Source organism: Lampetra planeri, chromosome 22 (genome assembly GCF_965212315.1).
Source record: "Lampetra planeri chromosome 22, kcLamPlan1.2.h2, whole genome shotgun sequence".
Classification (NCBI taxonomy): domain Eukaryota; kingdom Metazoa; phylum Chordata; class Hyperoartia; order Petromyzontiformes; family Petromyzontidae; genus Lampetra; species Lampetra planeri.
In genome coordinates, this window is record NC_136128.1 from 1,197,062 (window position 1) to 1,218,562 (window position 21,501).

General features: G+C 45.1%; 1 protein-coding gene across 2 annotated transcripts; it reads left to right on the forward strand.

The window, feature by feature from the left end:
- Positions 1-1,810: 1,810 nt before the first annotated feature.
- Positions 1,811-19,549, forward strand: LOC144724921 (N-acetylneuraminate lyase-like). 2 transcript variants are annotated; one of them, XM_078604229.1, is made up of 12 exons: positions 1,811-1,930; positions 2,905-2,972; positions 4,669-4,742; positions 9,194-9,281; positions 12,295-12,352; positions 13,181-13,256; positions 14,028-14,120; positions 14,866-15,011; positions 16,280-16,326; positions 16,952-17,036; positions 17,636-17,675; positions 18,809-19,549. In XM_078604229.1, the coding sequence occupies exons 1-12, from the start codon at positions 1,886-1,888 to the stop codon at positions 18,958-18,960; spliced, it is 972 nt and encodes a 323-aa protein (XP_078460355.1). In that variant the 5' UTR covers positions 1,811-1,885; the 3' UTR covers positions 18,961-19,549. The 2 variants fall into 2 exon arrangements, with proteins under 2 accessions (XP_078460355.1, XP_078460353.1); XM_078604227.1 differs by having other exon boundaries at positions 1,891-1,959.
- Positions 19,550-21,501: the final 1,952 nt, after the last annotated feature.

The window sequence follows — 21,501 nt, forward strand, 5'->3', positions numbered from 1 at the left end:
GCTACACCGTATGCATACTCGGCTCGTGTAGACCGTTCTCTCTCGCTGGCTACACACTATACATTACTCAGCTCGTGTAGACCGTTCTCTCTCGCTGGCTACACACTATACATTACTCAGCTCGTGTAGACCGTTCTCTCTCGCTGGCTACACACTATACATTACTCAGCTCGTGTAGACCGTTCTCTCTCGCTGGCTACACACTATACATTACTCAGCTCGTGTAGACCGTTCTCTCTCGCTGGCTACACACTTATACCTTACTCTTCTCTACTCTCCATTACTCTCCTCTCCGGGCTCTATCTCTGCACCTTCGTCTTCATTCTTAGATGGTTCCACTTCCCCCCCTGCTCCTCTGTGCATCACCTTATATACCCCTTCTTCCCGGGAGACGGAGCGGATGCGGACCTCAACGTCGGCACCGCTCCTCAGTTACCCAATCCCCACGCGCTATCCCTACGATCCGGTTCCGCTCAGCGCGTGTTTCCACTCCCCGACCAATCACACCGCGCTGCTACCCGATCACTCCCTCTGGGCGCGTCACCGGCACACAGCCAATCCGCAGCACTACCCCCACCCGCGCACTGACGCCTGCTCCTCCCCGTCAGCGCGCGTCACCACACACACACCCGTACATACGCGCTGGCACACGACATATACACCCAGCGCGTATCACCACTACACAGGCATCAGGGTCGGGATCTAACCCTAGGACTCGCTACACACGGTTACTCTCGTTCGTTGTCGCAAGGTAAGTCGAGTTTTACTTGAAATCCTGGGGCTCACTTATTATGGAGCCTGGAATGCATCGTCTGCTGTAGTCTCGTGTGCTCCGAGTTCTAAATCAGAATATTTATCTACATCGGAGGAATCCGATTAGCTTTAAAGCTCATTTTCACAAGTTGTTTCAAGACAGATTGCAAGACTCACTCCTTCCTCATTGCTTTACCTGATGTTATCTTTGAACGTGTTTGTACACTCGTTTGATACCACCTTGAGGGGGGTAATAATACATATATATATCAAAGCCAAGGATGTCTGCAACAACTCAGCTGGCTTCTGGTTCCTGGATTGTCTACTTCGGTTCCGACGACAATGTTTCAGCTCCGAAGACGAGGGTAATCATTTAAATGTATAAAGCGCCCTTAAACAATCGTTCTCAGGATGTCTGCAACAAGTCAGCAGGTTTCCAAAGACTGGTTCCGAGATTGTCTGCTTCAACTCTGGACGATGCTTCTGGATCGTCTGCTTCGACTCCGAATACGGTGCTTCTGGATTAGCTTCACCTCTGAAAACGGTGTTTAAGCTCATAAAAGGACATATCCAAGATGTATTTTTTATCGTGAAATTTTCGCTGTACAGTTTTTGCTGTACGTCCACCTGATAATGCTAGTTGTAATTACTGATGAAACGTCGTACTCAGATTGTAAATGTTGTGGATTTGCTCTCCAACACACCAGTGTGCTGTACTAGTAACGAATTGGCTTGTTCTGTTTACGTGACATACCTTACTAATTTGCTGTGGTAGTTTTAACAACACATTTATATTGACGTGATCTAACCCAAAAAAAACCTCTATTATGGATGATATTGGTCGCGAAAGCCGACGTGCCACTTAGTGTAGTGTGGGAAAATAACCCAGAAATGTACAATTGTGTCTTTAGATAAATCTTTGATTGGAAAGTATGAGTTAAAAAAAAAATATGCGTGAATCATTATTTAATGTCTGCTCGACAGCCGTATGTCACGCGTGGTGAAGCTCCTTTCAAATCGAGCATTGCGAGATCTTCAACGGGACCTGCCAGATGTGGGTGGCGTCACAGCGAGGGGAGGGCTTGGACGCGGCCGGGCGTCACGTGACCGTGATCACGCGCTCGGGCGCCTTATGAGTCACGTGACCGCGGCCGTTCTCAGGACTCCAGCAACTCGGGTGAGGAGCGCGCGGCGAGAGTGAGAGCGGTGAGGGTGGTGAGGGTGAGGGAGAGTGGGTGTGGGTGGTGAGTGTGGTGAGGGAGAGTGGGTGAGGGTGGTGAGTGTGGTGAGGGAGAGTGGGTGAGGGTGAGAGGGTGGTGAGTGAGGGTGAGGGAGAGAGAGAGTGGTGGTGAGGGAGAGTTGAGAGGGTGGTGAGGGTGAGTGAGAGATGGTGAGGGAGAGTGAGAGGAGGGTGGTGAGGGAGAGTGAGTGTGGGTGAGGGAGAGTGAGAGTGGGTGAGAGGGGGTTGAGGGATGGTGGTGAGGGAGGGTGGTGAGGGAGTGTGCATGAGAGAGGGTGGTGAGTGTGAGAGAGTGAGTATGGGTGGAAAGGGGGCGGTGGGTGGGTGTAACACCAGTGAGAATTGTCTGAACCAGTCCTGGGCCTCCCCTAGGTCGACTCGGCCTCAAATCAGTACCTGGTGCAGTGTGTAAGCTTCGCCACTAGGGAGACAAAGGCGGCCGGGTGTGGTGCTGGCCACCTACCTCGCATGTGTGTTGTTCCGGCCTTAATAGGTGCTTACTTCCTACAGCCTGTTAAGCTTATAAGGGGGATCTTTGTATTTGAGGGCGGAGAGGGTGAGAGACGTGGTGAGGGAGGGAGGGTTGAGTGAGTTTGAGTAAGGAGCGGGTGAGTGAGCGTAAGTGAGGAAGTGCTGATGAGAGGATTCGTGAGTGGTGAGGAGAGTGAAGTGAGTAAGGGTAGCGAGGAGTTAATAGTGAAGAGTGTGAGGGTGGCGAGTATGAGAGCGAGTGTAGTGAGAGGGTGAGTGAGGGTAGTGAGTAAGGAGAGTGCGAGAGTTGTCAGTAATTGATACTGTTTAGCTTACACGTGGATTTTTCATTTGGCAATGGGAACTGTTCATCTCTACGAGAGCTCATCCTCGCCTTTTCAACGCAAGGGATGCTGTTTGTGCTCGTTGGTGTTTTTCAGGCTACGATGGAACCACTGAACTTGAAGGGATTGATCGCGGCTCCGTTCACTCCTTTGACAGAGCAGGGGTATTGTCCCGTGCACACTGCATACGATGCAGTGCATTCACATGTTCACACAAGCAATTGCGTTCATCCACGTGGTCCATTGTTATAGACGAAGTATGACACATACGCCAACTGCTACAACAACCGCCATTCGCCACTAAGTGGCGGTGACGTCATCACGGTGATTGTGCCAGGCTAAGTGCACGTTAAGGCCACGTGAAGTGTCAAACGCTCGCTGGCAGGAGGTCACAGGACAGACCCAGGTGCCATGAGTTGACTGACTAGGATGACTGGCAGATGCACACTGCTATACACGGTTCTCATCGCACACTGACAAAACATGAAGTGATTTACCATGTTATTAATGCTTTATTACATATAATCTCCTGTGATGCAACCAGGTTCTCAAGTGTATTGAGTTGATGGTCCCAGCCCAGTCACCAATGACTTAACACAATCGTCACGTTACATTTTGTTCCGCGCTTAATTTGAGAACTAAAACTCTTCATTTGCCTGCGATGTGACGACGAACATTATTCGGTGATGGAACGGCTGGGATAGTGCTGCCCCCCGACTGGAAAAGGACAACATAAGGGATCTCAGAGGTAGCCCTATAATATCCACGTTCTTTGGCCGTTCTTTCGAACATGGAGGGTCTCACTGATATTTATCATGAATTCTTTGTCGAATTGCATGACGCTGATAACACAACTACGGGGAAAATTGTATCACAGTTGATATATAATCGATTATCCGGCTTCCAACATGATTCGGCGGTCCCGGGCCGATCTGGCAAAGCCGCTCCACAGACTATACCAGTCCAGCGATCGGCACCATGTGCGTGACAAAAAAAGCAGTTAGCATTTATTTCAGTGGCAAATAATACACAGTAGATTATACACTACATACAACAACTTAAACAATGAAAATACTGCACTATATACATTTTTCAAGACTAATAACTAAAGTAGTGTTATTTGGCGCTCGCATCAGTCTAGCGATCGTCAAACTTGTTGTAACAAGACTATAGTACGTACATCAACCCGCGCAGTCTTCAAGATGGGAGTGGTAAGTATGGTACAGTAATACAGGATCTTTTTAGAGTAGGAGACTTTTTTTTCTATTTGTACGCTTATGTATGCCCATTTCATACAGAAACAAATCTAAAACACGAAAAAAAACATACACAACACCTAAAACATGTTATGCAAGAATGTGCAAAAATCATCTATTTAAAATAATGATGTGATTATCCATCGTTTTTGAAAATCCAGTGCCCCCGTCCCCCCGAAGTAGCCTGGTAATAGATCTATCATATTTCAGTTATTGTGCATATATTATTTTAAAACGTTTTGGGCCCTCTCATTAACTTCCCAGTGACAACGCCATGATTTTCCATGGGCCACACACTACAGCAGAAACAAAACCATTTAAAATAAAATCGGATTTTGAAATAAACAGCAAAAACCGTATAAATTTAGTGAAATTAATATAAAAATATATATCCACATTACGTGATCCACCACCATGTGGTATTAATTTTGTGGCCCACCAGAAAATACTGTATACTTGAATAATACTCTCATCTAGGCCCTGGAGGATGAGAGTTGTCAGTCATTCTCAAAAAATGTTTTGGCTCAATTGATATCGGTTGATCCTGAACGGAATGAGTGTCCTTTCTCTGTGAATAGAGGACTCAAGTATTTATCTCCCACAGGGAAGTGAACCTGCCCGTGATTGCGGGATACGTGGACTATCTGGTGCATGAACAAGGCGTGAAAAGCATTTTTTGTGAGTTAACTCCTCTAACATTGAAGTTACGATAATTACAAAATTAACAGGAAAGTCATTGCATCCTGAACAATATTTCCAACTGTTTAAATTAAGTTTTCGCTAATAATGTTTTCAAAACAGAGCATTGCCATGTTTGACAATTGTATGGGAATATATTTATGGTGTTTTTGGCAATCCACTGCTGCATGAGGGCCTCCCCACACTGCGGATTGTGGGGGTTATTGCACCATACTTCACCACCCTGATCGATGTGGGATTGGTGAAGGTGTTGTAGTATAACACCGTACAACAATGAAATTGGTTGCACTGACCTATGCTGACAACGTACCCCCACAGCAGTCCACAGCGCCTGTTATGCTTGGTGGTCACCCATCCAGGCACTATCCAAGCTCAAACTGGCTTAGCTTCTGAGATTTCACAAGATCGGGCACATACCGGGTGACTTGGTAATGAGAATGTATGGTGATGTGCTTGATTATAACCATCTGATGTTATTTAGGCAAACAGGACCCTGCGGGGTGGGCTGGTAGGAATAATACTTAGTACCGGTACAGGGATATCGACCGGGCTGGGTGGGGAGGGGCTGGGTGGGGAGGGGCTGGTCACCCCGTGGTGTCCTTATAAAACTCAACGTTTAACCTACTCACGCCGGCTTGTGCCCGCCCTCACAGTCGGGCATATTTGCGGAATACACCACGCCGCCGTTGACCCTGGCCATTGACCGAGCAACCCGACGTTCCTACCAGCTCCCTCCGCAGGAATGTGTTCTATGTGCCACTCAGTCCGTATTTAGCCGCCTATTCTGTTGTTCCACTCGGTCGACTGAACGGGTTTAAGGCAGTGACTGGAGAAAATGTGTTGCCCGTAGTGTGCAAAAAACTCATCTTGCTGTGATTTCCTTACTAATGTAAAAGCGGTGGTGCTGCATCATTGTTTTTAATTATAATATCACTAAAATATTGGTGGGGGGAGAGGGCGGGGGGGGGCAGGGCTGGGTGGCGCGTCTTACTTCTCGGTGGTTTTGTTTGTGTGCAGATAATAAATCGCAACAAAATTGAAGCAGAGAAGTGCACTGCCTCCTACACCAGTTGACAGCCCCCCCCCCCCCAACACCCCCCAACACCACCCTCAACACCACCCCTCCCACCAGTCCTCACCACCCCCCCACCACCCCTCACCACCACTCCCCACCACCACCACCCCCCACCACCACCTTCTGCACTAGGCCTTGTGAAGCCTCCCGCACTAGGCCTCGCGAAGCCTGCCGCACTAGGCCTCGCGAAGCCTGCTGCACTAGGCCTCGCGAAGCCTTCTCTGCAGTAGACTTAGCGAAGCCTTCAGCACTAGGCCTCGCGAAGCCTCTGCAGTAGGCCTCGCGAAGCCTTCTCTGCAGTAGGCCTCGCGATGCCTTCTCTGCAGTAGGCTTCGCGATGCCTTCTCTGCAGTAGGCCTCGCGAAGCCTGCCGCACTAGGCCTCGCGAAGCCTGCTGCACTAGGCCTCGCGAAGCCTTCTCTGCAGTAGACCTAGCGAAGCCTTCTGCACTAGACCTCGCGAAGCCTTCCCTGCAGTAGGCCTCGCAAAGCCTTCTCTGCAGTAGGCCTTGCGAAGCCTTCTCTGCAGTAGGCCTCACGATGCCTTCTCTGCAGTAGGCCTCGCGAAGCCTGCCGCACTAGGCCTCGCGAAGCCTTCTCTGCAGTAGGCCTCGCGAAGCCTTCCCTGTAGTAGGCCTCGCGAAGCCTTCTTTGCAGTAGGCCTCGCGATGCCTTTTCCGCAGTAGGCCTCGCAAAGCCTGCCGCACTAGGCCTCGTGAAGCCTGCCGCACTAGGCCTCGCGCCGTGCTTTTCGTGCACAAATAAGGCGAGTAAATGTATCTCGTCTCTGTGTTAATAAATGTATCTGTGTTAAAAAAACGTGCTGCGTTTCAGTAAAGTAAATTTGAAGCGAAGTTTAAAGTTTCGCCGTGAGGCGCCGGAAGCGACGGCCATCTTGTTTAGTTCACAGATCGCTGGGGGAGCGGGCGGCCATCTTGTCGGACAGGGTCATGCCAAGTGTTTGCAGTAGGGGGCGATGTTGATACACGGACGGATGGACACATTAATCTATTGGTGGTCTGGTCCACTTCGTTCCTACCAGTATAAGCATGTTTCATCAGTGTCATCACCTTCTTCCTTGGTATTAACGGTGATATATTCTTTGTAGCATGGGCCAACGTCTGCAGTGAAGATTAAAAAACAGGCATCTGTCCATTAACCTTTTCGTGAATCCATCGAACCACATGACTACAGTGGCCACGACTCCGTAAGGATATCCGTTAGGCTCCTTATTGTGAGCACTGGAATTGTTACGTTTGTCAAGCTCTCTCTGCTTCCCCTGATGTGTTAATGATTAGAAACCTCCCAAACCCAACCGATAAAAAAACGTTCAACTTACCAATGCCATTGGCCACAACATCACTACAAATAAACATCGTTTAATTTAAAATGTTATTTTTGAAACCGTGCAATGACCAGATTGTTTTAAACAAATACCAAATTACTTCTCGTATGTTTATTGGGTCAAATTTGCCCATTACGATGATAACCAACCAAGTGCATGCAACAAGCCAGACACAGTTAACTCTTAGTTCTCCATGGGCAGGTTATTAAGTTTGTGATTTAACCTGGTGAATACAATATATATTTATATTTACAAGTGGGTTTCAGTGCTAGCTGTTCGTCACTTGTTGAGGACCACTGGAAAAACACCACAGTATGTATACCTAGGGTTTTAACTGAATAAGAACACGAGAGCTGGTTAGTGCTTTTTGATGACTGCTAATAATGAAAAGCAGCTTTGCCAGTGTGCCTAAATAATAACCTTTTCAACTGGGACAGTACCTACTATGAAATGGAACAAAACATGGACCTCCTGTGAATGTGTTAAAATGTTAAATATAATTTCAGTAATTTCTCAAACAGCCTGTGCAATTAGGTACAAATACATCTTCAAGAAATCTCTCTAAGGCACTTGTAGAGAAGCCTATTTGATGAAGTCAAGATAAATGTTCTCAACGAGCTGTGTCCCAGGAACCTATGACTAAATCACCCAGAGTGTACCTGTCCTCGTCAGGTCTGGGAAGCTAAGCAGAATCGAACCGTCACCAATAAACAACCTATGTGTTGATGCTGCTGCGTTGGCAATGGTGCACAAGGGCAAATTATAACTAATAACGCGACGCATTTTTGAATAACACTGCCTTAATATAAAAAGTATTTCATAGGTGATATTTTGGACAATGGCCCTTCATAGCACATATAGAGAGGCCAGAGCACAGGGATAGAGATTTCTCTGGCCTCTTATTTGCTCGGAAGACGAGCCATTGCCCGAAAACATTGCCTATTATATACTTTTCCGTTTAGGGCTTAGAGTATTTTTTACGAATTTGATGAGAATTGAGCCTGGATAGTGGGTGGCTGGGTGCCTCTATGTACAATCAAATTGTCCGAGGACTTGTGGCCCAACGTGGTCGACATGGAAGGGCACAATGCAGCAATATAAATATATGTTTGTGTACCTTTATGCTGCCATGTTTATGCACCATGTTTTCATCATCCCACGTTGACCGATTGGCAATGTTCATGTCATGGCTCTATGGCACTTTCGACCACTTTTGAGTCACGACGTAGCCAACACAGTGGCGTGTGGTATCGTCAAGGCTCGATTATTGCTACTCGACAGCACGTCTGGCAAAAACATTACCAAGTTGCAGCGTGTACAAAATTCCCTGGCACATATCGTGACGGGTACTGGAAGATCCGACCATGTCCGTCCAGTGCTCGCCGAGCTGCTTCCGGTTGCCAACAAATACATTATAAGGTTATACTCATTACACACAAAGTGCTTGCCACAAATGAACCACAATACCATGCTGATCTTGTCAAGGAGCATAAACCATCACGTGAACTCCGGTCATCCTCACAGCAGCTTTTGGCTAACCCTCAGACAAAAAGAGCCACTGCATCGCGTGCTTTCAGATGCGCTTCTGCGGCTGTCTGGAATGCTCTTCCTTCCGATATCAGGATGTCACTGGAGCTATGCACTTATAAATCTAGATTGAAAACTAATTTCTTTAGACTTGCTTCTGTGTTTAGTTTGTTGTCATTCCCCCACACCTTCATTGAGCACATTTGGCTACTTACGGTGACAAAGAAGTTGGACATACACACATTGACCAGCGTGGTCCTCATCTACCAGTGGATTGACAAAGTATCGATATTATTACATCAAGATTTTAAGCTTGGCTGTGCTTATTATTGCGCATGTGTTCCTTTTCTATTGGAATTGATCTAATGTGTTCCCAGCTGTAATCTAACGGAATGTGGATATCTACTAAATGTGAACCCATCATAATTGTAAATTCTATTTTGAATCATTGCCTTGATAACTAATAGAAAATGTTTATTGGTAGTGAATGGGACCACGGGGGAAGGGCCCTCGCTGACTGTGGCTGAGAGGAAGCTGTTGACTGAAGAATGGATTAAACAAGGAAAGAACAAGTGAGTCATGAATGTGAAGGGCTTCAATTACACTAAAAACACAATATTGACATTTGCAATGTGACATGGCTATACATTGCGCTCAATGTGCCTCTAATATATCCTCGTCACAGTTCATGAATTTACTCAGGTCTTGCGATCACATACAAACGTGCAATGTAACTGATATTTGCCATGCATATCAATGGTGCAAAATTCACGAGAAAAATATTACTAGGATTTCACATGGCAACATCGCCCCCAACTGTAAAAACTTGGCAGGACCCTCCTAAAAGATTCTGGAGATTCAGTGAGGCTTTCTTTAGTAAACGAGATAGTGTTAACAATAAAATGCATACTGCAGTAAAACTCCTTTTCATCAAACAGCCATTATCTGCGACCAAAATTGATGTTTAGAGTATTTGGCTGCTGTAAATTTCGACATGAGCCACTTCGTTGAGCTATCATTTGTAGTCCGGTCGCTTCTGAAAAAGAGCTACACAGCACCGTGAGCCTTACCTTGGTAAAATAAAAACAATAGTTTAGTTTAAAAATAGTTTAGTTTAAATGTGGCAGCTCTCCTTATTGTCCATGCAAATATTCACATGAGTATCTGTATTTCGCACAGCTTGGACGACTGACACTGACGTGGCTGAAAATTCATCCTCTTACCCACACTGAAGTTTTGATTGATGATGGTGATAGTCCTGGTCGCCATTCTGGTAAAAGCGGTTCTCCTGATGGCCGCCGCCCCAGTGGTCCTGGTGGTCCTGGTGGCTTGGGTGGTTCCCATGGTCATGGTGGCCACGTGGTTTGTGTGGGAGCATGGACAGATGACTGGGAACTACAGGGTGCTTCAACAAGATGGACCCGATTTGAAATCGCTATATCTCTGCAAACACGAACCGCCCATGAAAGGGCGGGGCATAGAGTTTCAAATGATTACTGCAAGATGCCTCTCCCAGTGCACAAACAGCCCCTAGCGTCAGTCATTTGCAAGATGGTCACCCCACAACACAAGGCGTTTTGCGTTCTGCAGTTCAGCAAAACTGAATCCGTAATTGCAAAGAAGCGTGCGTTTCAACGGCGTTTTGGCATTGATCCACATGTTGCCATCGTGAAATATACTGCTTTGAAATTGGGTCCATCTTTTGAAACACCCTGTATAACTACTTTATGCTGCCTCGGAAAAAAGAGCGAATCCACCTATTTAGGCAATCCCCCCCCTAATTCATCAGGGTTCCGCTGCCTGCCACTGGTATCAAGCTGCTGATATATCCATCACCACTGTAGACACATCGCCCTTATTCCATCTGTATGAAGGCCTTCCCAATCGATTGCAGTCGCGCACAGTCTTCGGATATTCGGTCTCTTTAGCATCTGCGCATGAGTTTATTGCATCGTTCCATCTCCCCGGTGGACACGGTCTCAGGCGTGTTGCCTCCTTTGACTGCCACTCTGTCATTAGTCTGGACTGCCGGCCATCATCTCTCTTCTTGCGACATGTCTTGCCCAAGCTCGCTTTTGAATTGACTATAAAAACAATGTTTTAAAATTGTCCAAGTAATTTAATCCATCTATTCTTATCTCTCGGTATAATTCCATGCATGCACTTCTCCATGCTTCTCTCTCTTTGCACTTCTCAGATTTTGTGTTGCGTTCTGTTACATTGTCAATGTGTGTGATGCGTAGCGCTACGCTGCGCTACAAGCCCGGGGCCCCGAGTTCGATTCCTACTCACGGCCGGGTCCTGGGCCTCCCCTAGGTCGACTCGGCCTCAAATAAGTACTTGGTGCAGTGTGTAAACATCGCCACTAGGGCGACAAAGGTGGCCGGGCGTGGTGTTGGCCACCCACCCCCTCATGTGCTGTGTCAGCCTTTGGAGGTGCTCGCTAACAGCACTCACCCTAACAGTCTGTTAAGGTTTCACGGGGGATCTTTGTCTTTGATCCCTCTGCCTTAGCAGAGCAGGTGATGTACACTGATTAAAGCTTTTTCCTTTCGGCTCTGGTATGTTGCTTTTCAAGTTCGGTTTTCCCAAAAGCACTCCACCCTGCTGTCGTTTGCCTATTTATTTAACAATTTCATCTTGTTCTGCCTGAGGCGTACATACTGCGATGTGTTTTTCAGTTGTGTCCCACTGACAGATATCTCCAGATGTTTAATGAACTTGTACATGACTGTTATTTTGCTCATATATATCTTGAGCCGCACTCAACAGCCTTCTCTTTCAAGCTCTTCTATCGTGTTTTGTAGTTCGGCTCCATGGGCTGTCAAAATGATTGTCATCAGCCAATCTGAGATTATTCGTACTTCTGTTTCTCCCATCTACGTTCAGAAAACGACTTCTAATGTGGCCGTCGATAGCTTTTACAGAAACGCGTCACCTCCACAATTACCATTGTACTACGCCTTCGTGGAGTATGAAATGGCTTTTTGACTCTGTGGGAATCGATGCAATCATACAAGCTCTCACAAACCAAAGCTTAAATAAAACAATGTTTAGTCCTGATGACAGTAATTTACACAAATGGAACAGCACCACTGACATTAAAATAAACAACGCACCAAATAAATACCCTCATTTGCACGGGGTTTTAAGATCGGGAGCGTTTTGGGAGGCTTGGTCCAGTCGGATTATTGGAACTTTATCAGGATTGAACCTGCACAGTGCTTGGATGGGTGACAGCCACCCACACCAGGTTATCATAGGCGGTGGTGGGGCTTTGCTGTGTGCGGTTTAGCACAGGAAAGTTCAACCAAAGCATAGGTTATACTGTACATCTCGTAGCTGACATCGGTACTCACCACCTTCGCCAACCCGCATTGTGTGGAGAGACCCTCATCCAGCAGTGGATTGACAAAAGTGCTGTACGTGTAGTCCACAAATCTGAGATTTAATGTCACTCCAGATTCCTCTCATACTCAATAGCCAAATGTTTAATCACACATGTTTTGTAGCCATGCATGTTTCTATTTCGCGTTTATTTTTACAAAGTTCAACAACCCCACATCTACTTGTTTCAAATTTCAGATTGACTCATGTCATTATACACGTTGGAGCAAATGCAATTACGGAAGCCCAGCAACTGGTGAGTAACATGAAGATGTATTTACACCTGCAGCTTATCTATATAATCTCTGCACTGGCTGTTAGGTATGACTAACAGATGCCAGCTTGCTTGGGTTTGAATCAACAACACATGACCTGCAGGTTCTGAGACATATCAGTTTGTCAAAAAAAAATTTAAAAAACAAAAACATGAAGGAAAATCATAATCACGTGGCTTCTGGTGTGCATGCCATCTTCCATAAGAGAAGAAATGTTACTTGTAGAAACAGACATCCTTCTGAAGGCGAAGGTTTTATCGACCGGAAAGAGATCACTTCTTTTTACAGAAGGCCAATTCTGGAGTGGCGCTTTGAGTGGCAGATTCGTGCCAGAAAGGCTCCAAGTATGTCAACAAAAATACAATTGTCATGACTTGATTTGTGTGAGAATAGAGGAGATTGAAACCCTGTGTCAATACCACAAGATTACGTCACCAGGAGAGGTGTGTCACTGATGTCGCGAAGTTTGTGACGTCACTGAAAAATGGATATCCTGGATTTTTTATAAGATTGTAACACAACTTATATTGGTATCTGATTGACATTGGATCATCCACGCGTCAGTTATTGCACACATCGTTGTAGACGGGCAGGCAGGTGGGCAGAGCTATTTAATTAATGCTTTCAACGTCAGGTGGAAAGTGTTAAAATAATTAACATATTTTAAATGGACTGCAGCAATGAGAATGAGCATTAGAATAATGATGTTTTTATAAAATAAAATCTTTAATTCATTTAAATGTGTAACACTGAACTGAAATTACTTTGGTGCAAGTGTTAGGTTAACGTCCGCTGTTGTTCTCTCCAAGGCGAAACATGCCCAAGATGCTGGTGCCACTGCCATCGCCTTGATGGCTCCAAACTACTTCAAGCCATTGTCACTTGGTAACGTCACTTCCGCTGCACATGGCACATGCACACGTGCAGCCCTGGCACTTCTGGATGAAGGCCTCCCCACGGCGTGCGGGTCGTGGGGCTTACGTGACCATATTTCACCGCGCTGGTCAGTGTGTGGGTTGGTGAAGGCGGTCACCGTAGACGTGGGAGCATAAAAGTTCACCGTGCTTTGAAAGCAAAGGTTCGTGGATCATTTCAATTTGTGAAACTTACAAACTTACAGCATTCCAAGGTGACCAGAAGATGACAGCACAGAAAACCTGGTCAATGAATCTGTGCGCACTCTTGAGTGGTTTCGCCACGCTGACATGGGTTTTCATTGAGACTTTGGTTTTCTGTCCAGGTGCCTCAGCTGCAGTAAGTGGCTTGTTGTAGATTAAAATATTTGGCTGCTATAAATTTGCACGTGATAAGCCAATTCGTTGAGTGATCGTTTGTGGCCAGGTCGCTTCTGAGAAAGAGCTAAAGATCTCAGTGGGCCTTACCTGGTAAAGTTAAAATGGTAAAAATAAAAAAAATCTCCTGCGAGTTCACATTCGTGTTGTTGTGTGAACTCAGCCGATCATCGCTTCCTCTGGAGTGTTTGATGCAATGCATTTCTTTGAAGTTAAAAGCCATTACATTGTTATGTAAATATAATTACAGATGATTTGCATCATTATGCATTCATTGTTGTCATAGTCTGTGCTGCATGATGTTGTCGCCTTGCTCAATATTTTATTTGTGTGGATTGTCTGACTCGTATTCATCTCTTTGCAGATGCAATTGTAAATTTCATACGGGAAGTAGCAGCTGCAGCGCCTAAAATTCCTTGCCTTTATTACCACATTCCAGAGTTCACCGGAGTGAATGGTAAATATTTTCAACAGCTGCTAAGTATATTTCATTGACTATTTTACAACACGTTGCATAACATCAAAGCTGCATTATGACGAAGCAGCGTTAAACATTGAATACTAACGGAGCTGTGATATTTGTGATATGTAGTCAATAAACATGATCATTGGACATGTTACACAACACAAATATATTACTTGCAGACACAATATATAATGTACATGCACATCACTTGCACCTGACAATACTCGCATGTAAAAGTTTTAATGCACTTAACAATTTAATGGCACATGCACACACATGCATGGACAGGAGTTTTGAAATTCACACATACACAACTTCCCATTTGATAGAGTAGTAGTTGCAAGAGCTGTCAATGGGCACCTATTCAAACTGACAGCAACAGAAGTTTGTTGTTTAAGAATGTAAAGTTGCGTTCATTTATGTATTATTACATTTACTCAAAACAACCTCCCACAAAATTCTGTTGCGGTCAGTTTTGTGGAAATTGGTCACGTACCAGTGGGTGAATAGAATGTGTCACACTCATTACCAATCCACTGCATTGCATTAGGGACAGCTCATAGTAAACTTTCCTTATCAGATCTTCCCTTGTCTAGCCATAATTATAAAAAAGTTAATCATTTACATCCCTTTTTCAATGCACTGCTGGTTCAATGCCTCCTCAGCCACACTTCATCACACTGCCTCAGCGTGGCTCTCAGTATGTTCCGCCACGCACCTGTTTTGTTGTGCCCAGTGTCCATGTACGAGTTATGTGATGGAATTCGCGAGAAAATCCCAACCTTTGCTGGAGTGAAGTTTTGTAGCTTGGATTTGCTTGAACTTGGTTGTTGCATCAGCCGCTATGGACGTGAACTGTCGTTCTATTATGCCAAAGACGAGGTGAGTGACCATCGCACGCTTAGTTTAAGTTTATCGTCACAATGAAAAATGTTCTCCCATTGTAACGTAACATAGACGATACTCTTAACAAGTTCTGTAAAGCACGAGAGACGCCAAGGGCCCAATTCGTACGTAAGCAGGAAGGAATGAGCACGGAAAGGAACTGATCTGAAGTAAGTGGCATGACGGGGACCTAGCGTGTGAACCTCATAGTCCTGTTGCACAATACTTACACTCGGAGGCGTCTCTCGCACGTTGTCTTGCATGTGGATAGCAGGAGCATTGGTCTCGCGAATCCTCTTATTCATGACCACTTCTAGGTAATGTCTCTTACCTGAAAATAAACGTGGGCCACAGGAAGTAATCCACCATTTACAAAAAGACTTAACACGTTCGTCAGCAACACTTTGGCCTTAAGTGGAAAGATATAATAGGCAACTTTTCACAGAACAATTAGAGAGGCCAGAGCGATAGTGAAAAGAGTTGAAGACTGCACTGCACCATGGGGCCTGATAATAATGACTTATAACCGGAGTCGTGGATAAGATGATAACAGGATGAGAGGCGACACTGTATGTGTCTCATTACTTTCGATTAGCACGGTTGGCCACGTACGGTGCGAAAGAATTTCTACATACATTGACGTTGGTCCAGAGTTTGCTTGTGTTTAAGAAATGTTGCTAAAATTTTAAACTCACGGAAGCCCGTGCGACTGATGAGTTGTGTAATAATATCGAATAATGGGGAGACAGATATGTGAAGGAGACATGGTCAATTCTATTCTCCACAACGGGGCTGATTATTTTTTTGAGTTATTATATTTACATCGAACTAATCCCCATAGTGTAAAGAGAGGGTCCTTGTCTGTAAGATTGGTAGTTGCCCAGTTTGTTGATCAGACACTGTGTGTTGAAACGGGTCCAGAGTTTGCTTGTTTTAAGGCAATGTTGCTGAAATCATTAAACAAATCATGAATTTCAAGGTATGTTTTTAGTCCATTGGCTAATTTTTTTTCCAGACCAATATCCAGCAACATTTGCCTAAGCAAGATAATTCTATGCTGGTTTCTACTTTCTGGGTTTCATCAGCATTCAGTCTTCTTCAACACTGCTGAGTTTCCAGATGTTATTGAAAAGATCACTCTCGATGATGAGGCCTTTCGGGAGGCAATGAAATCTTAAGTTTAAGAAATGTCCCTTGTGAAATTTGCTCCTCCTGAGATGTTTAACCCCAGTTTGTGATGTCACTTATTTGTTCCTAAACCCCAGCAACTCCTTTCCGCTTTGGTCTTGGGAACGCATGGAGCAGTTGGCAGGTGTGTGCCATCTCTTTCTAAAGTCTGTTCATTTTGTTTTGCAATCCACATCCGGGAGCTGCAGCAGTTTTCGTAGCGTGCGTCTTTGAACTTGCATTGCAAGCAACCTCCATGGAAGACTTGTAGAAGAAGTCTAAACTTGACTATTTGTTGTTGATGCTGCTTTTTGAAATGTTGATTTGTAGCTCAACAGCAACAACATGTTACGTTATATTGTTTTCGTAGCCTTCTAATATGAATGTTTAGTTTGAAATAGCATCGTCATTCATGCAAATTGCATCTCACAATCGCTGAAGAACCACAGGCAGAGTGAGCTGGCATCAACAATTGCCCAATCTCTGCAGTCTTCTATAATATCAGAGGACTGCACATACTGTACATATTTTCGGTAAGCTTTTCTTGCTTGCTTCAAATTTTTCAGCTTACTCCAGTCCGGCTTCAAAAGGTTTTGCTGCATGTGTGTGTTAATTAACATAATGCAATCGAGTAAGACCAACATGTTTTGGGTGTTGCAGTTTGCTTTAAATATGCAGAAACGTCGATATGTTTCCAGGTCAAATGCATCGCAAAGTATTGTATCAAACGCCATTATCAACTCTGAATTGTGTTTGTTCCTTCTTGACAGTACTTACAACTACATGGGAAAACTCAACAACTCGATCATCGAGGCTCTGGATAGCGGGAAACTGGAAGACGCTCGCAAGCACCAGGTAAAGCCAGAGTCACATTGCTGCTCAATGTTTTCCTTCCACGTGGGGTTTTAAAACTTATACTCTTAGGTTGTTTTTTTTTTCGGTAAAGTCACGTAGGTAAAAAATAAAATGAAAATTACTAAAAGTAATAATAGAAATAAAATAATAAATCACGACGTTTCGGAGGCAACACAAGTCTCCGTCATCAGGTGGGATCGTCACAGCTAGATTTGCTAAGTTTTAAAACTTGTCGGGTTAAACGGTGGACACGATGTCTTTATCAAATACCTCGATCGTGGAACCGGGCCTCAGTCGTTCTTCTGTGGAGGTTTAGAGAGATGGAATTCGTTCAACACAAACCTTCATTCCGTCAAGTGTGCACGTGTGTGAGGCTTCATCGGCCTGGCTCACACTGCCAATTATGGGCAGTTTTTGTGTCATAACTTTATTGGATACCCTGTTTTTATGTTTGCATAACTCATTGGTTCCACTTCGATACTCAAAAGTGTACTTTGTTTAAGCCATGAGATGTTTTGGTGACTTTCCCAACATATAAGTCTCCAATACTCAGGCTTATTCACCATCTTTTGTTTTTCTCGATCCAATGTTCATTGCAGTTTACCGCACAAGAGCTGCTGAAGAAACTCTTCACATTTGGTCAGTTTATTTATTTATTTATTATATCACTGTTAAGAAGATGAACAATATTGACAAGAGATAATGATGTCCTGCAGAGAGGTACAGGTGCAGCCTTGCAATGTCTTGCTCAAGTTACCTGTTGGAAGGGCCTCCCCTCAAGGGAGCTCTAGAGTGCCCCTCTAGCGAGGGTTTTCAGCCTACTCTTCCACAATGGCCAGGCGTCTTCTAAGAGTTGCATGACTAATGACATTTCCTATACCTGCCACTGTTGGTCATTACCAGTGGTCGAAGTGTAAGTGTAGAAGCATGAGACGCGCTTTGGAACCTGTTTGTCCTGCAGCAGCCCATGGTCTCTGCTGCCTCCCCTCTGCGGAGGCATCATGGAGTAGGAACAGGAACCGTTGTGTTGAGTGCCGGTACCCACGTGGTTTGATCACCTGAGAAGTGCCGGTGTGGCATCCCGGAACATTGCCACCACTGACCCAAGATGGTAAAAATCTATTGCGGCGCCGAGTCCATGTTGCTTTGCTATTTGCGAGACTACGATGTGGGCAGCAGAGGGCAGTACAGCAAAGTCCTTGGTGCTGTAATTCTGCACTCAGACCGCCTTTACCAACCGACACTTACCAGCGGTGGTAACGTATGGCCAAGTAGCCCTCACGACAAGCGCAGCTTGGAGAGACCGTCATCCAGCAGTGGATTGGCAGAAAGAGCCGCACATGTCTCATTAAACACAAGGTCACGTCACCGACTACGACTATACTGCTACTATTTATATTTTACCAGGTCAAGCAAAAAGTGAATAGTGGCCAGATAAAAGTGCAGGCTCCTGGCAACAGTTTAGAACCAGAGTGATTTCAGGCCCGTCCTGTTGGGTCTATTGTTGTTTATGAGAATGTGATGCACGTGTGATGGATGGAGGAACTTTTGTGTATTGAGACTTTATCCAAGCAAATGTTGGCACAATCCCAAGCTGCTGAAGTTTACTGTCTAGACGTCGTATGGCTCATGACTTTTTGTCTCACCCTCAGTAATCCATGAGTCGCTGGAAATGTTTTATTTTCTTATTTTATTTAACCGGGGGACAGTGTTTTATCCACAAGATTGACCTGGGTCTCGTGTGACATGCCGTCTCCGCTTGCGATTTCAAGGCTTTGGAGTGGCAGAAAACAAGGTGGTGATGTCGCTCGTGTCGGGGCTGCCCCTGGGTCCGCCACGTGCTCCACTGCTCAATCGCTCTCCAGAATCCTTCTTGATCCCGGCGAGACTGGAGCTGGAGCGTGCGGGATTCCTTAAACAGTGACAACTGCGGCGATCATTATCACTCTCCTTTTCAACAAACCATGTCGACTGAAAAGTGGAGTTGTGCATACACGGTCGAATAGCTCTCTTGTGTGTTTTAAAGTTGTGCGACGTTTCAGGGCATCTTCAGTTCCTGCACGTCGGAAGTTGTGCCAAAAAACACGCGATGCGGTGTGACCCGAAACCACATCAGAGAGCTGCACGGCGTAGCCGAGAAGAACTACACCATTGTGTGTGATGAGACATTTTCCAAACGTTGATTATTTCAAAGGAGCATTGCTGAAATTTTTGCATAATCGTTTTCAGGAGCATTTTTGTTACGACTTGATTAATATTAAAATTGGAATACTTGATTAAACAGTAATTGATGATAACCATTCAGAGTTGTGTTTGAATGGGGTGCCACAAATGTCCAATTTACAAAAGTAAGTCTGTCGAATTTCTGGACTCATTGTGACTTCCTGGGTCCTCTGATGATGTTCAATGTAATTTCAAATGTAATGCTGCTTGATTTGGATGTGAGAATTGCTCTTAGCGGTGTGAGCGGAAACTGACAGTTGTCACGATTAAAGCTTGTGTACTTGACAATGTTGCTGTGTCGGATGGTCTTTATTACACATCAGATCATTCCATGGCCTAACCTAAACATCTATTATGAACTGTGGTGGTGTGGTGAAGATAGCTGTGAAGATTACAATGGAAAATCGATGTGAATTAACCATCACTGCTGTCATCACCACCGCCGCTCCTAACATTCTCAGCACCAGCATCACTACAATCTTCACCGTCATTGCTACTATCCTGGCCACCGTCGCTACTATTCTCACTTTCGTAACCTTTCTCTGTTGAAGTTAACGGCATTAGTTCGCTTGAACAGCTGGGGTTTGTTGTCTTGATCAGCGTTGACCTCTGTATATGGCCTCATCTTAAGCCCCATTAACAGTGAAGTCGTTGGAAATATGGTGGATCCATAATTGGTGGATCCAGGAATTGATAGATTCAGGATAGGTGAGGGCGACTAAAAAGTGTTGAAAAGATCGGATAAAATCGTTTGTCTGGAGCTTACCCCCCCCCACCCCCCTGTTGCCACTCTCCACCCAGTCGTGTAAATGTGTCCACCACAGTCGATTGTCAGGTTGCATCAAGTGGTGTGTTCGTATGGATACTCGCACCCCTTCCAAGACATCTGGCCAGCGTGTCAAAGTTGTCCAACATATTTTCTATCAGGGTATTGAGCTGCCTCGTGGGGGCCCGTCCGCCAGCAGTGGCGTGAACGGGCACTTGCAGGGCTGCGCCTTGGCCTGTACTTCGTTTTAAATGCACCCGTAGCAAACTGGGATTGAAAAGTAATTGAGTATCTTAAATGACATAGGAACTAAATAAACAGACAATACACCTCCACATACACTTATTTTACACCTCTCATCAGTGAGAACTGTTTGCGAGTGCGTGACGTCAACAGCATTGGTTCAACACAAAATTTGGACCAGTTTGGAAATTCGGTGTCTCATCAGCAGTCAGGTTGAGTTGAACCAATTCTGGTGACCTGCCAGGAGTTCATAGGCAAGGATCTTGGCTCATGTATGAGCCCTGGTTCTCTGCAAAACTGGAATACACAACACCAATATTCAGTTTAACACGTCGGCTTTCGCGACCAAAATAAAGGTTACGCGATATGACCCAAACGACGTTTATTATGGACAAAATCAGAAGCCTCATTACTTATATTCTCCACAAGGACACTTTATTACTTAGGATCTGCGTTGGCAATACATTGTGGCTGCAACTTGACATTTTACTGAATGTTGTGATCTGGGTCATCCCCTTGGGCCAACTCCTCAGCACCGCAGGCCACGCAGTTCGCTGCATGTGCAGTAGGGGGCGCAGGAGGCTCACGCAGAGGCGGGCTCAGCATTGAATCATGAACGTCTTTGCGATGTCTCATACCTCTCGACCCATACGGTCTACCCGTATTCTAGTACAGGGAAATTGAGTTTTTAGGTCCATACGGTGTGACAGCCGTTTCAATACGGCCACATTTGTTTTGTCTATTTGTGTGTTTCGCTTGTGATGGGACTTTGTAGGATGCACGTTGAGATGTGTAAGGGCACGGGGTGACCAATGAGGTCTAAATTGGTCTGTAATAAGTTGGCACTGATAAGGGGTTGATAGGTTTGGGATATAAGCAACAAAACAGGTTTCAAACCAGGACACGAACTTGTAAGATGCACAGCCATTGCGCATATGCACAGAAACCACAGCATTCGTGGCCATGTGTTTCTGATTAATCCTAATTGGAGCGAAACCTGTCCACACTTTTGGAACCTCATTTGCCAGTAAAAAATATGATCATTGTTTTTTTACCCTTTTATCTGGCAACAAAACTGACACTTTTTTTTTATCAGTTATGTTTTTGTTTGCATTATGACTGCAGGTATTGTGGTCTATGCAAACATGACTCCTTGTAAAAAAGGTGTCAGTTTTGTTGCCAGATTAAAGGGTAAAAAACAATTATCATCTGTCCACACTTGTCTGTCACTGC

What these genes read in the sequence shown, in the direction of transcription:
- LOC144724921 (XM_078604229.1), top strand. Translation starts at nt 1,886, where the DNA reads ATGAGTCACGTGACCGCGGCCGTTCTCAGGACTCCAGCAACTCGG. An exon ending in ACTCCTTTGACAGAGCAGGG is followed by an intron (nt 2,973 to 4,668) that starts GTATTGTCCCGT and finishes TATCTCCCACAG; the next exon opens with GGAAGTGAACCTGCCCGTGA. An exon ending in AGGCGTGAAAAGCATTTTTT is followed by an intron (nt 4,743 to 9,193) that starts GTGAGTTAACTC and finishes GTTTATTGGTAG; the next exon opens with TGAATGGGACCACGGGGGAA.